This window comes from Python bivittatus, unplaced genomic scaffold (genome assembly GCF_059951505.1).
Source record: "Python bivittatus isolate LINGU-HERP-01145 unplaced genomic scaffold, Pbiv_v1 ctg000480_np1212, whole genome shotgun sequence".
NCBI lineage: Eukaryota > Metazoa > Chordata > Lepidosauria > Squamata > Pythonidae > Python > Python bivittatus.
Window position 1 is genome coordinate 2,061,788 of NW_028277075.1, and position 16,491 is coordinate 2,078,278.

General features: G+C 37.2%; 1 protein-coding gene across 7 annotated transcripts in view; it reads left to right on the top strand.

Annotated features, from left to right (window-relative positions):
• The window catches only part of TTC7B (tetratricopeptide repeat domain 7B), a 136,872-nt gene that overhangs the window by 97,507 nt on the left and 22,874 nt on the right, over nt 1-16,491 (top strand). For all 7 annotated transcript variants that reach the window (XM_088145238.1, XM_088145239.1, XM_088145240.1 and 4 more), the window contains 2 exons: nt 3,609-3,749; nt 12,013-12,215. In XM_088145238.1, the coding sequence (XP_088001364.1) occupies nt 3,609-3,749; nt 12,013-12,215 (344 nt within the window). The remainder of the gene's footprint in view (nt 1-3,608; nt 3,750-12,012; nt 12,216-16,491) is intronic.

Sequence of the window (16,491 nt, forward strand, 5' to 3'; positions counted from 1 at the left end):
GAACAAAATAATACTTGTAATTGATAGAACAGAAAGCCAAAGTTTCACTTTTGTGATAAACATTTCCCAAAACACTCAGAAGTATTTAATATATTGGGAGTGAGAGATGAATTGTGCAGTTGGAATAAAGTCATGTGAGATTTGTCCATATATACATGTATCTATTTTATCTAGTCCTGCAGAAGATACTGTCTCTTAGTCTAGACAGTGATTTGCTTGCACTGGCATACAGATCTCTGCATGCTCCACATTTTGGTGTTTTTACATGCTTTGAAGCCTGCTTTTTCTTTCTATTTTAATTTATGTGCATGTGAATTTTAATATGTTTTTACATTGCATGGTTTTGCTTAATTCCAGTTCTTTTCATCTTTTTAACTAAGATATCATTATCATGAAATTTAATTGAAAAGTAACTTTTCATCTTGTAGCGAGGAAAGAAAGACCCTCTGGAAATAGTGATAAACCCGTGTTAAAACAATGTTATTTCTCATAAACCATCAAGGACAGAGGCACAATAGAAGTGAAACTGTTCTCCCTCTTTTTTTTGTGCTTAGCTTAACTTTTCAAAACAAAACCGCCTGTCAAAATACATGCCTGCACAAATGCTGACAATTTCAGTAACCACCTTGTCACAGTGACAAGCTTCCTCTATTGTTTCTTCAAATTATGGCAGATGCTTGTTGGATTAAAGGATCGTAAAATTAAGCCATTCATTCTGATGCATGACCACATCCCAGGGAATGCAGTGGTAGCTCAGTAACAGTAATAATTTCTGGAATAGTTATAAAATGAAATGTTAAATAATGCCCAAGTATTATTCTCCAGCTTTTTCTTAATATCTGTGTTAAGGTGTAGAATAGAAGTTTAGCATTTGACATTCCTCAAGGTATGTTGGATTTCCATAAATTTCCATCCAACAACTGCTTGTATGAAGCCAGTGTTAGTAAAGACTGTTCATTTAGTCTCTTCTCAAGATGTGAAATAATGTACTGTATATAAATATATGCATCTAGTAACACCAGACTGTCTGGATTATATAATCAGTCCTTAATTGGTTCCTTTCTGATCTTTCCTCTTTCATTACTGTAAATCTGCAAGAGAGGCCAGAAATATGGTTTTGGTTTTTGTTTACTTAGGAGAGCTCTTGAACATTCTTCATAGGTCCTGTGGCTTACCAGCTACTGATCCTCTTATATATTTAAATATATTGTATATATTTAAACATGCACATTTTCATTTGTCTTACATTTTGTAAAAACTTGCACAGATCTTCTAGTTGGCCAATTTTATATATACAGTAAGTTTGTCAAAAATAAAAGAATAGTATAGTATTGAAATAACAGTAGATATGCTGTATGTCAAGAATGTGTGATGAAAATGTTACAGAGAAATTGAAATTATACAATATACTAGTGTAAGTTGTAAATATAATATTCCTGATTTTTAAACAGTTAGTAATGAGTTGTGGGATAATACATTCAAGTCCCTTTAAAACAAATATTCCCATCTTCCTTCTCTTTCTTGTCTTAATTGTAATTAAGCATTATAACAATACCAATGGTGTAAAGGCTAACCAGGATTTAATTAATTAAGTTTTGAAGCTGGTCATGAAGAAATCTGATGATTTGAATTAATGTTGGTACTGGTATAATGTTCAAATGCTATTGAGCAGGAAGAATGTGTCAATTCCTCCCTCCCTCCCTCCCTCTCCTTTTCCAGTGGTCCCTATTCCAATATTTATGTTAACATACATGAAAAGCCTAAAGGACATAGTAACTAGGCTCCATAATGGCAGTGCTTAAGTGGAAAGCATTTTTTTACTCCCCAGCAGATACCCCTGCCTAAGAAGCTTTCAAGAGCCAGGAGACCTTCCAAAATACCATGCAGTAAGGGGGCAGCTTGTAGCAACTCACCACAGGAGAGGTGTCCCAAAAGTCATGAATGTGGCTGTAATCATACAGTCAAAGCCCTGCCCTTTTTTTACATGTGTTGCACATGCAAGGCATGTAAAGGGATGCAACCCCCTTCTTGACTTTTTTGATACCCTCTCTGCATGGACCTCCTTGTTAGGTAGAAAGGGCTTGAGTAAAACAAGATGATCAAGTCCTGAGAAACAGGCCATATAAGTACAGGTTTTAGATTAAAGCTATTGAACGTATGTGAGAAGTCCTCCCTCAGTGCTGGTCTCTAAGATTAATTCCTGACCACAATTATTAAAGTCAATTCTGTTGAAATAAATGTTGCTGACTTTCAAGTATACTTGTGTAAGATCAGGATGTTGGAGTATGAAACATATTTTAAAAGAAACTGAAAAGAATGTGTGAATATGAATGAAATTCCTTCAGTATCTCTTTGGAACCTGCACTCTTCAGTCTCAAATATTATGGACCTTCTCTGCCTTAAGTGATTGTATAGCAAGCAGAAACTGAGTAGATAATATTTTCCCCTACTACATGCAAGGAACAGTTTCAGCTGTTTAATTTCTGCTTATTACAAAATTGTTAAAATCACAAGATTCAAAAGCACTGCCATGACTGATTGTATGACTCAGACAAAAAAGCTAATAACTCCAACTAGATATATTCATCTATGGTGTCTAATAAAAAACTCTATCTGTAAACATATAACATTAGTTTGTGAAGAAAAATATAGATATAATTCAGTAGTATTCTAAAATTCCCATCAAGAAAACCAGAGAAGGTGATAAGATTGAGTGTCAGTTTATAGCTCAACAAAGGAGGAATTCATCTTTGTCTTCTTCTTGCAAATACTTTGCTTTTCATTTAAATTCTTTGGTAGCCTAAGCTTTTTTGGAATGTGCCTATGTATTATACATGTACAATCTGTTTAATAAGTGCCATGAGCATTTAAAGAGGTCTGTTATATAATTAGAAACTGCAGCAAAACTGCTACATTCTACATGCTTAGCATTATAATGAGAGCTATTTGGCACCATCTTGTGCATTGAAATATGATTAGTTATTTCAAAAAACTGAAAAAATGGTAACAAATGAGGCGATATCAAGAGCTAGTAGCTCTGAATCAGCTATTTTATTTACTCCAACTCATTTTGGATGAACTGTCCATTTTGTTCACTTTTCCAGCTGCTGGTGTTGCCGATAAGTGAACTTCATAATTTGTGCCACCTGATTTCTCTTAAAGAAATGTTGAGGCTATTCTCCATGTAATTTTTTTTTTAATCTTAATATACCCTTCAAATTATCCCTTTTGGGAAAAAAATTATGAAGACTTGCATTAAAAAGGAAGTAATAGAAATTCATCATATAATACCATCTCAAATCTCTTTGGTCCTTAGCATTTGTGTACTCAGAATTTACACACTTCCAGCTGACAGCTAAAACCTTTGTATTTCCCAATGGCTGCGCCAGTCTCATTTGTCATTTCCACTAGTAGCCTTTTAACACAGGTTCACCAACACTAACCTCCTAATCAATTTTTTTAAGAACGTCTTATAAATGCCCTGGAGTATAGATGTTTGGGATTTGATAAGTTTTACATTACACAGAGTTAAAATGAAGAACAGCTTGTGAGAGCTTATATCTTTGTCCCTTTCTCCTGAAATCAGTTATTTTTCATTACTTTCATAGGTTCGGTCCATGCAACATCAATAGCGGCCTCTAGAGTGGAGCAGGCACTATCAGAGGTTGCTTCATCTTTGCAGAGTAGTACTCCGAAGCAGGGTCCTCTGCATCCATGGATGACTCTGGCTCAGATCTGGCTTCATGCAGGTAATGGGATAGAGCAGCTGCTGCTGCTTCCTCATTAGCCCCAGGAAACCGTGTTCACCGCATTCAGCAAGCCAGGATGTTTTATTGGATGTCAGCATAAAAACACAGCTTTGAAGGATGCTTTTTCAGAATGTGGCAGTTTGATTCATTTGAAGACAACAACACGGTAATGCTTAATTTATGAAAGCTGTGATCTAAAAGAGGAGAACATTTAGTATATAACAAGCTTGTCAGAAGGTTGACTCCCCCTGCTTTTTCCCAACCACTGGACAGATGATGTTAAGGCATGGAAATGTAAGGTGTCACACTGCAAATTAGGTGTGACATTATTTTCATGAACTTTAAAATGGCATTATACTAGAAATGTGTAGTTGGGACAGGAAACAGCAGCTTTGGCAGAAAAGATAAATGCCATCTGAACAATGTGTCTTTTAAAGTGTTTTCTCAAAATGCAGAAGAGGATAAAAATAAACTAGTTTTGGGGAGAATTCTTTGGGAGGATATATATGTTTTATCCTGATAAATTAATATTTTAGTTGAGAATTTTAGGAAGATTTTCTGGTCTTATCTTAAAGCTTGGCTAACGTATGTTTATGTAGGTTTGATTGTTGCAGATGGGGGGAAAAACTGTTCTGTCCCATGAGAAATAGTCATGTATGTTCAAGAGCTCTAATGGTCTTCTTTCAAAAAATGATGCTATTTTTGATAAATATGTTAAAAGTAAAATGTAGTACTAATAAGCTAATACATGTTAGTTTTCTAAAAATAACTTTGTGAGGGAAAACAAAAGCAACCCCTGATTCACAAGTGAACTGGTACAGCTCAGGAGTAGATGATTCATCAGGTATCTGCTCTGTCTCAGGCAGACCCATCTATGCATGTTTACTTTATGCAGTTCATGTTTAGCTAATGTGAAATAATGGAGAGTGTAAAGCTAAGTAAGAGCTCCCATTAGTCCACTTTATATAATAATATTATTTCAAGGATTAAAGGAGGGGGAGCATTTATGCTTGTTTGAGCATCTTGAAGGAAGTAAAAATGCAAGAAGAAATAATATAGAAAGCTTTTATGAATTTTACTTCTGTATATATACCATGCATAAGAAAAAATATGGGCATTATGTTTTCATTTAATTCTTGTTTCCAAGTAGATGCTCAAATCTGCAGCATTCTTTTGTTTTTTGAACTACTATGTATGGAGGAAGATGCTGAATCCCAAATCTGAACTAGGATTTGGAAATTGGAAATATAAAATTGATTGATTGATTGATTGATTGATTTAGGAGACAACCAAGAGTGCTAAGTTATAAGTTACTAGTGCTGAGCCAAATACAAACATTTTGTATATATTATTACAAAGACTAGGCAGAAGGGTGAAACCTACTTATTATATAAGGAAAACTCTGGTGCCTAGAAGGGCCATGAGTATTTGGTACAAGTAGTCCCCAGTTCAAGAACAAGTTCTGTTCCCAAGGTCTATTCTTAAGTCAAATTTGTATGTAAACCGGAACAGTATTATTGTATAATACTGTATAAGTAGTATTGTATAATGAATTTGAACCATTGGGTATTTAACTCGAATCATTATGTATTTAACTCAAATTTTGCTACAATAGGCTCTGTTTTTAACTATGTGATAGGATATTTTTCCAGAGTGATAGGGCTTATAGGTAATGCCTTCTGTCAAAGTATTATCCCCACCACCACTGTGACAGCAAACTTACTTATACCTTTCCTGTGATGGCCATTATCAACTAGTTGCTGGGCATAGCTAATTATTTCTGAGAAGCTAAATGTATTGTCCTAGTAGTGCAGGCAATCCAGAATGTTTGATGAATTTTTCATGTGGAATAGCCATTTTATCTGTCTATAATCCTTGGAGACTTGAAGTTTATTTCAAGCCCAAGAAAAAGGTGTTCAGTCAGAGAAAGTATTTGTGTGTTAAGCTTGTATCATGCCTTTAACTTAATGGTGTTTTACAAAGTAAAAATAAAAACAGCGTAGAGACATCCATAAAACAATCTGTTAAATGTATTGCATGTTTAAAATGGATGTATCAAGTATGGCCAGCACTTGCGGAAATAAAAATACTTTGCTAGCTGGTGGCTGGAATATCTTCAGAAAGGAAGCTAGCTGGTGGCTGGAATATCTTCAGAAAGGAAGCTAGATGGGTCTTTCTGACTAGAGTAGCTGAGAAGACATCCTTCTTGTCAAGTTTCTACTATATTTTTATTTATTTGAATTATATTCTACTTTTTGTAAATAAGAGATAAAGGCAGTGTACATAGTGTTCCCTCCTCCTATTTTTTTCCCACAACAACAACCCTCTGAGGTAAGTTGGGCTGAAAGGGAGTAAGTGGCCCAGAGTCACCCAGTGAGCTTCCATGGGCAATGGTAAACTAAAACCTGAGTCTTCCTTCTCCCAGTATAACACCTTAATTTCAGTTGGCAGATCAGAATGAAGGCCCTCTGCTAAACTGCTTAAAATGTAGTATGGTTTGTGTGGAAGAGTACAGTCTAGTCAGTAGATGAAAACCAACTCTTGAATTATGCCCAGAAATAAATCCGTAAGTAGTGAAGCTTCTTCATCTATTAGGTGTTATAAATTTAAAATGATTTTGTGTGTATTAATTATTTTAGTAGATTCTGGATTTAAAGTTGATTTAATATATTCAAATTCATGTTGATCATGGGAGGAGTACAATTTAAAACATAAACTAGATTTATCAAAACTTACATATTTCTCTTTTGAAAAACCAATATTGTAACATGAATATATTTAAGAATCCATGTTGTACACGCTGTGATTTGTTTCCTTAGTTGAAACATAAAACGATTAGCGTATTTGATTTTCTAGCATATCATCTATTGATCAGTGTACTATTAAACAAGTGTTACTTTATTGGCATCAATTTAAGATAGCATGTTAACAATGTATATATGTAACAATAAAAATTCTATTACGTTTATTATCATTTAATGCTAAATTCTGCTGCCATTGTGCATAGTTTCAATAAAGAAGACAACCCAGGACAGATACTAAGATTGTCGTCGTCATCATCTTCATCATCATATACTAAACTTGTATGTCACCCAACTCCCAATGACTCTGGGCGGTTCACATGCAGTGACAGTGTTTTCTTTGCAGTAGACAATGTGATTCCTCTAAATTAGCTTTTCCCATTGTAGCCCTCCACTTTTGGGTATGTATATTGGTGAAGTCTGTTTCTGGACACCTAAACCTGCATATATATGGGTAATGTATATTCAAAAAGGCTCAGTGACTCAAAACAGCAAGTAGCTCTTCTTGGACCCCTTCTCATCCCTATCTAATTCTTCTTGCATCAACCTTGAATAAAGGAGAAGTGTGGTATACAGTAGTGGAAGTCATTAGATAGAAGAGGAGAGTTTAAGCTACTCATCCATGAAGCTCACTGGTTCGCCTTGAGCTGGTCACTAATATAGCTGCTAAGATTCTGGAGATGCAATAGTCAGAGAGAGGATTAACAGGAGTGGGATATCTATGTTCCACCCCCAGAAACCCTCAGTATTGTAACATTAAAATTCAGTGGTGAGCCGCCAAATTACAGTGGCTTAATTTTGGACCTTAAAAAGAGCAGTAAAACAAATGCATTAAATCTCCAATAGGCTTAACGTCCCTGATTTACTTTTAAAAAGCCCACATATATAAAAGGGTTATTTATGAACACTTCAGCCATGCCCTCTGCTATAGTGTCATAAAGTCATTGCTACATTCTATGAAATTCTGGGAGGAAAAAGAAGAATTCACTAAAAAGAAATTGAAGCATTCAGTTCTTTCAGGAGATCAGATTCTTTCAGGAGAAAGTAAGAAAGCTTATTTTCTCCAGCATTAACTCTCCTGAGTGCCTAAAAGAATAATCAGTTCCATGGAATATTCAGCTTGTTGCAGCACTGTATAAAATGAACATTTCCCAAAGGATTCAGAGAAGTAGACAGGAGATTCTATGCATATAATAAGCCCAGGAATTACTTTATTGACAGTCAATTTCTGTTGCACTGACCAGCAAGTAATACCTCATTGGCATTGCATCTTTGTCTGGTGTGAGCAACCAGGAAAGAAACAAACAGAAAGCCTTTCTGCAGAGAGGTAAAATGACAAATACCATTTAAAAAATATCCTTAAAAATATTTTTTAAAGTACTGAACTTTCTTTGATATACTAGATTCCATTTAAAAAAAATACCCCATGACGAGTTCCATCTCATCTATTGCTCAGTTAGAAATATATGTTGCTTTTCTGTCACATTTTATCTTGTGGCATGCTGACTTTGAAAGTTTCTTCATGTTTCACCACATATTTTAAGATACAGTCATAGTCAATGCTAAATTACATAGAACATGAGATCTATACTTTATTTTCCAAACATTTAATATTTACTTTAAAGCAAAATTTGATAGAAGTAGTGGCATCAGACTAGACGGGAGTTCATATGGTATTCCAGATATACAGTGGTACCTCGGTTCACGAACTTAATTCGTTCCACGACTCTGGTCACGAACCAAATTGGTCACGAACTGAATCAAATTTTCCCATAAGGTTCAATGTAAATACGGTTAATCTGTTCTGAACCATATGTATTTTTTTTTTTAAACCACAAAAATATGAAACAAAGTACAGTACAGTACAGTACAGTACAGTATGAAGAGAGAGAACACTAACCTTGCTTGAGGCGACTTCTGGCGTGGAGGACAGGAAGTCGGGTGGGGAGGCAGTTATTCTTTGGAGGGAGAGTCCCCCTCCAAAAGGACATCGGGAAGATCTCCTTCAGGGGTTTCCTCTCTTCTTTGTCTCTTAGCTGCAGGCTGAGTTTTGGCGAAAAACTCCCTGGATCCTACTGTACTGGACAATTTTCGTCCAGTCTCCCACCTCCCCTTTTTGGGGAAGGTGGTTGAGAAAGTGGTGGCATCACAGCTCCAAAGGGTTCTGGAGGAAACGGATTATCTGGATCCCTTCCAGTCGCGTTTCAGGCCCGGATATGGAATGGAAATGGCATTGGTCGCACTTATGGATGACCTCTGGTGGGAGGGGGATGGTGGAAGTGCAACCATCCTTGCTCTCCTCGATCTCTCAGCAGCTTTCAATACCGTCAACCACAGTATCCTGTTGGGACGGCTCAGGGAATTGGGGGTGGGCAGCACGGTCTTGTGCTGGTTCGCCTCCTTTCTCTGGGGCCGATCCCAATCGGTGGTGATAGGGAGCAAGAGGTCCCATCCTCGGCCCCTCCTTTGTGGGGTGCCGCAGCGTTCAGTTCTCTCTCTGTTCCTTTTCAACATCTACATGAAACCGCTGGGCGAGATCATCCGTCATCATGGGGTGAGGTATCATCAGTATGCTGATGATACGCAGCTATACATCTCCATCCCTGGTGAAGTAAGTGATGCTGTGGCCACCCTTTTGCGGTGCCTGGAGGCTGTAAGGGTCTGGATGAGGAACAACAGGCTTCGGCTGAACCCTGGTAAGACGGAGTGGCTGTGGGTTAATGGCTCCTCTGTTTCCAGGATTTTGTCATCTTTGGTGCTGGATGGGGTGGCGCTGCCTCAGACAGACCCAGTGCGTAATCTGGGGGTCCTCCTAGACTCACGGCTCCTGCTTGAAGGGCAGGTGGCAGCCGTGGCAAGGAGGGCCTTTGCACAACTTCGGGTTGTGCATCAGTTACGCCCTTTCCTGGATCGGGATGCCCTTCGAACAGTCACTCACGCCCTTGTTATCTCCCAGATAGACTACTGCAATGCGCTCTACATGGGGCTACCCTTGAAGAGTATCCAGAAGCTACAGCTGGTCCAGAATGCAGCCACACGGGCTATTGTTGGTGCCCCAAGGAGGGCCCATGTAACGCCTCTGCTCCGCGAGCTGCATTGGGTGCCAGTTTGCTTCCGGGTCCAATTCAAGGTGTTGGTTATCACCTTTAAAGCCCTACATGGCATGGGACCAGGTTATGTAAGGGACCGCCTCTCCCCTATGACTTCAACCCGTCCCACCCAATCACACAGAGAGGGCATGCTTTGGACCCCCTCAGTGAAAGAACTTCGACTGGCAGGGTCCAGAAGGCGGGCCTTCTTTGCGGTAGCCCCTGGTCTTTGGAACATCCTGTCCCCGGAGGTGCGATTAGCCCCCACACTCCTGGCCTTCCGTAAGGCTTTGAAGACCTGGTTCTGCCACCTGGCCTGGGGTGGGGTGAGAATACAAGCATGGGGATAGCTAACCCCAGAGAGACCTCTGCCTTCAACCTCAGGTTTTTCATCCTCTTGGTCTCTCCTTCTTCTTTTTAGTAATGTTTTAATTTGTTTTATGTGTTTATATATTTTATGTTCTAATGTTTATTTTGAATTGCCCAGAGTTCCCCCATTGGGGGGAGATGGGCGGTTGAAAAATTTAATAAATAAAGAAATAAAGAAATAAAAATAGGTAGTAGTAGTAGTAGTAGTACCACCACCTGCTTAGGTAGGCAACATAAGGAAGTTGGGTCCAAAAATTCAGCAGTACTGGAACAAGGAGCAACATCCAGTTGAAGTGCAGTCATAAGTTGAAATCTGAGTGAGTTGTACATTGAGGAGACAAAACATTGACAGGAAATAAAGCAGATTCTAATATCCCTAAAAATAATAGCAATACAATAGAATGTGGACATAATCAAATTGTGTTTTAAGTTTTTGGCTGTTTTTATTAGATACTTGATTTTTTATGTAGTTATTGTAATAGCTGCATATAAGTTTTTCTTTTATGCTTCATCCATTTCCACACATATGATAAAATATGCCTTCACACATTTTGTTAAAATTATCTTTGCAAGCTGGGATCTAAAAAAATTACTGTAGTAATATCCGAGGAATTGCATGCAGTTCTAAAAAAATGTGATGTTCCCTTTGAGTAGCTGACATGCATACCCCATTCCATACCACAAAATATTTTTTAAAATCTCTATACCCTGAGAGAAGGACAGCACGGAAACAATTTTACTAAAAACAAAGCTAAGAATCCCTAAGAATATAAATACTGCCAATATAAAAGAAGCACAGTTGTTATATAACATTTTAAAGATCTAAATATCAGATTCAGAGGGATATCACCATCTCCCTATATTTTAGCTATTCCTTTCATTATTTAATTGGGGGTGGGCCATTGATGCTACTTGGAGGGATAACAGACACCCTGGTATTTAAATGAATTGAATTTCTGTCCCATGCCATAATATGTTCATATTATCCTGTTCTTTTCTGATTTTTTTTTAAAGATCCCAAAGCAAGAACTGCACTGACCTTCAGTCAAAATTAGGAACCAAAACTTGTAGTTCTGTTTTTCTAGCTTCATGAATATGATCAAATATATAATTAGATAGAAAGACTGGTTGGGCCCCTCTAGGTGATTGATTGATATAAGCTATGGGACTGGCAGCTTTTTTTTTCCTTTGAACTTCTACCATGTTTCTTTTCTTTTCTCTTTCTTCCCCTAAACCGTTTGAAAACTAATAAAAATTTTATTAGGGTGCATTCCTCTGACAGATTAAGTACTTTTTTGAGATTACTTGATGAAAATTATTTTATTTAAAGAATGTTATTAAAATAAGACTAATATCTGGGGTTCAGTTATATATTTTATTCAAAACAATTTCATGGAGACAAGACTTTAAAAACTCAAAAAAATAAATGGTAATGTATATTATTATAGAAGAAATAAAGAATGTACATGCTTTTTAAAATTAAAGGAAGAGAAGACTTTGAAGATGGCAGAAGAACAATAACTTAAAAAGTAAAAAGATTCTGGAGGAAAAACCCTTCCATAGTGTATGATGCTAAGCTAGACAACTTTTTTTACAATATTTCTTTGTTTCTAGCTATTTCAAAATGCTGGAGTCCCATCACATGTCATTTGAGTCTCTTAGTTACTTGGGACATGCTTTAAAGTGTTGCATATACCAAGAAAAATTACTTTGGTATTAATAGTAATGGTAAGATTCCTGTTCCTTCACAGATACAGGCATGTTCTATTAGAATTGACAAGGGGGCTTTAATCCTATGAGGAAAGGACTAATGGTAAATCAGTCATTAAAAGTGTGGGCAAATATGTTCTTCCATGTTGTGAAAATTATTTCTTCTTAACTATGACTGCTTTCTTCCTGGAAGTAGTTTCCTTGGAGAGCCAAGTTAGAGTGAAAGCAAGAGAAGAAGCATTAACTAGTAGGAAATTATTCATTCTTTTTTCTTTCTCTACTTCCTGTTTTCAGCTGAAGTATACATAGGAATTAGAAAACCTGCAGAAGCCACTGCTTGTACTCAGGAAGCTGCTAACCTCTTTCCTATGTCTCACAATGTCCTCTATATGAGAGGTCAAGTGGCAGAACTTCGGGGAAATACTGATGAAGCCAAGCGCTGGTATGAAGAGGCCTTATCTATTAGCCCTACGCATGTCAAAAGTATGCAGAGATTGGTAAGTTCAATTTATACAGCATAATTTGTATAAGATAGTTTGATTGCTTAAAACACTGTTAGGAATATCGTTATCAATTCAGTAATCAGAATGTATTCAACAATTGTAAAAATTTACGTGGGATAAATTCTGTAACATGAGCTCTTGAGCCATTGGTGTTCATCTGATCTGCAGTAATGCTGATGACCACATTTTGAAAAGGGAGAGAAAGGGAAGACTTGTTTAGATAAGGTGATCTATTTCACTAGTGCTATGAAAACAAACAAGATATCTTATGTATTTGAAATAAAATAATAAGGTTCAATAGGAAAGGAGCCCAATGTTGTAAGCTGGAGCCATGAGATAATTACAAATTGTTCATTAGTATATTCACTTAGTATTCACTTAGTAAATTGGCTATTTATTTTAATATATTGAAGTCAGTCAACTGAAATCAGAATAAGATACTAGCATGTCAACCATGGATTTAATTTCATGATCCTATAAATTGCTGTGATACTCTCTAAGTTGTCTACATTTGTGTTTATCATTTCTTTTAAGAGTACATTGTGAGCATGCTTACTTTGGCTTGATGCCAGCTCATTTTCATAGCACACCAGAGTAGTTTTCTGGGACATTTTGAGTTCAGGATAAACACTTCATTTAACACTGTAAATATTTAGGAGGCCTTATAGTTATTATCTTATTTGTTTGCATGGTACTGCTGAGATGGGCCATTATTTATATTTGTTGATTGCAGTAAGTTTTCTTCTCATTGCAGATAGCAAGTTTTGTATCTGACTATCTGCACAAGTATATACATGGACATTCTCTATGCTGGCAGCCTCAGCAGAAGGATTGTCTCTCTGTGCACACACACAACTAGGAACAGCCTTTAAAGAAGATGCATAAGCTGTCCTAAGATCATGGCTGCTTTAGTGTTGGAAGAGGTGTGCTTTACTTGTGCAGATGCTTTATGAAATGTCTTTTTCAAATGCTTTGCACAACTCTATTAAATATGCAATTAACTTCTTTTTCAGCTGGGCACTTGAAGTAATGAAGTGTCCTAAAGAACAAAGTTTTTTAAAAGTTTCAAGAAACATCTCTGATTAAATTAAAAAATATTAAAATAATGTTTAATAATACTTTTTATTTTGGTTATAAATCTTAATGGGATATATCAGCTTGCCTATGACAGTATATTTCATCAATTTCTAGAATGAGAAATGTGTGTTCAAAAATATCTTAAGAGTTGATGTCATTCAGCCTATTTTGATCCTTCATCTTGGCTTTAGAGGATGTTGAAAGGCCACTTTTACAAAGATATGTTGAAAGAAAAGATAGGATCTTCAGAACCTTTTCACAGGAAAGCTTGTGTTCTTTTTGAACTTTCATCCCAAAATCTTCCAGTAATTTTTTTCCCCCAGCTTGTTAAACACCTTCAAGTTGTTTAGTGGTGTTATAGTTTAAGAAACACTGTACTGTAAGCATAGAATTAGAATAGTGTGGGAATTGGGGTAGAAATTGGATCCTAGATATCAAGCCTGTCTTATAATTCAAATTCTCTGCTGTGAGAGACAAAAGTACTTTATCACAAAATTTTCTTTTGCTAGTTAAGTTAATAATATTAGACTTATTACATGTTGATCTGTCCAATGTAACTTTGTTGCATTAAGAATCCATTTCAGCATGCTTATTCAGATTAAACCAGTGGTGCTCAGAGCTCAATAGAAGAATTATAATCCTCCACTTTATCTGACTTCTTTATTCAAAAATAAAAGTTGGTTCCTCAAAGGCTTCTGTAAATTATTCAGAGAGGTTTTTCCTCATACATTCCTGAGGGAACATATAAGACAAAAAATTACAAAGGAACAGAGAATACAGGGAAGTATTTTTATGTTACCTTTCTGGCTTTTCAAGATAATTGAACACATTGATAAATGCCAAAGGGTGCCTTGTAAAGAAGGTAGGCGTTGTACCCGAAGTAGTACACTTTCATTAAATAAAGGCTGCATATTACAATGTCTTTCTTTTCCATTTGAATTCACTTGAAATAAAGGGCCTCTACATGCACACTGCATTCCCCCTAGAGGCTCTCTGCTGTTCATAAAGGATAGAAGTTCTTGTTCAACAGGAAATGGACAAGAAAATGTTCCCTTGAAGCTGAAGGTGCTTCCAGTTTCTTTGTTGTAGACCCAGGGCCCTACCTTAGGATACTTCTTCTGGTGCTAGCCGTGCTTCCTGTACCATCTGCCTTTTTACATTTTAAAAATAAAAGAAATAGAAGGCTGGTACAAACAAAACACCAGTGCCTAGTATCACTTGACTTTCCAAAATGCTTCTGGGTCCCAGATGGAGCCCATAGGCTTAGTGAGTGATAGCAGGCCAGTGTTTAGTTTGCAGCCTGTCCAGAAAAAGGACAGTGATTAGTAAGGAGAGGCTAGTGGGTTATATTCTAATAAAATAATGCTTTTAATTTGCTCTATCCTCCAGGGTAGGTATTCTCTGAATGAGTAAGGCCCCCAACAGCCATTTATGTAAGAGTATCTAGAAAGTTGTATAGGGCAGTTGGCAAGAGTCACAATTATGAATTGCCTGATGATACTGGGAGTGCATCACTGTTGACATATTCTTTAGAAAAAACACTAAATTTATGCACTGGGTCATTCAGTTTCAAATAGCATAATATAAATTGTTGAAGGCACAATAGGAGATGTGATAGTAGAGTCTTTGAGATGTAGATGTCATACTCCTAGTCCCTCACTCATCCCCAAGGGGATGTTAAGTGTTGCCTTACTGGTGAACTTTTGAACTGTTCTTAATCTTCCTGGAGACTGATGAAAGGGCAGCCTGGAAAATGGGAGACAAGTTGTGTCTGAGGCCTCTACCTCTATTGAGGGAAGGATTTTCCACTTTGGCATTTTTCTACTTCACTCCTCTCTCAAACCACCTATCTTCTGTGTCCAAAATGTGAACATTATTGTCCTCAAACGAGTGTCCTTTTTCCTTTAGATGAAGGTAAACTGATGATTCTGGCCCTGTGTTGTTGCTCCTCCTGTGCTGGGCCATCCTCTTGTGTAAAGGCTGTTTGGTTTCTCCAATGTAGAGCTCTGAACACTCCTCACTACACTGGACTGCATATGCTACATTGCTCTTCTTGTGCTTTGGTGTTTGATCTTTGGGGTGTACAAGCCTCTGTCTCAGTGTGTTAGTGGGTTTGAAAAACACAGGTATGTGGTGTTTTCCAAAAATCTGTTTTATCTTCTCTGATACACCAGCCATGTAAGGAATGACAAGATCACATCTCCTATTGTCCCTTTAACAAGCCCATCATCTTAGTAAGAAACACAGCCGCCCTGGAAGACTTGTAATGGGGTCCCCCTAAACCAACTTTTTAGACTGAAGAAGCTGCTTGGACAAGTAGCGAAACATCTCTAACCAAAAAGAAAAGAAGCCCAGTTGCCATGACTCAACCTCCAGACATCTTTATGTGGTATTCATTATGTGCATCTTCCTATAATTAAACATCTGGGATAGACAGGGTAGTTATTGAGGCTAGCTAACTTACAGAATGATAATCAGGGCTGAAGAAGGGGCATGAAGCCTTTCTTCAACTGCTGTCTAACTTTTTCTGTGGAAAGGCTGAATGACTATGGCAAACCTCTAGAAATGGACAAGCAGTTCTTTGTCATCTTGTATCTTTCACTGAAGAGCCAGTTTGGTGGTGTGATTAAGGCAGCAGGCTAAAAACTGGAAGCCCATGAGTTCTAGTTCTGCCTTAGGCATGGAGCCAGCTGGGTGATCTTGGGCCAGTCCTCCTCTCTCAGCCCTAGGAAGAAAGCAATGGCAAACCACTGCCAAAAATATTGCCAGGAAAACTGCAAGGACTAGTTCAGACAGTCGCCAGGAGTCAACGCTGACTCAAAGGCACAAAGAAGAAATCTGTCACTTAACATGTTTCATTCCACAACTTTTGCTTTCCTAATTTATTAAAATGGCTGCTAATGTGTTTTTCATTCATTGTTTATATAACCAGTATTTTTGCTGTAGGTACTTTCTAGTGTAACATCCAGTAGAATGGCCTTACTGCTCTTTGTGATGAATAATATCATCTTTCTCTTTCTATTTGAATAAACTTACCCTTTTCACTGAAAACATGCCTTGGGACTGCTGGGCTCCTATCCTCTTAGGTTTAGCATGGGGTAGGAGGAGGAGATATACTGCTTCTGCAGTAGTAATTAAAAGTGTTGATTTTAATTGGTAATGAATTGCATAAATACAATTAATCTCACTTTGG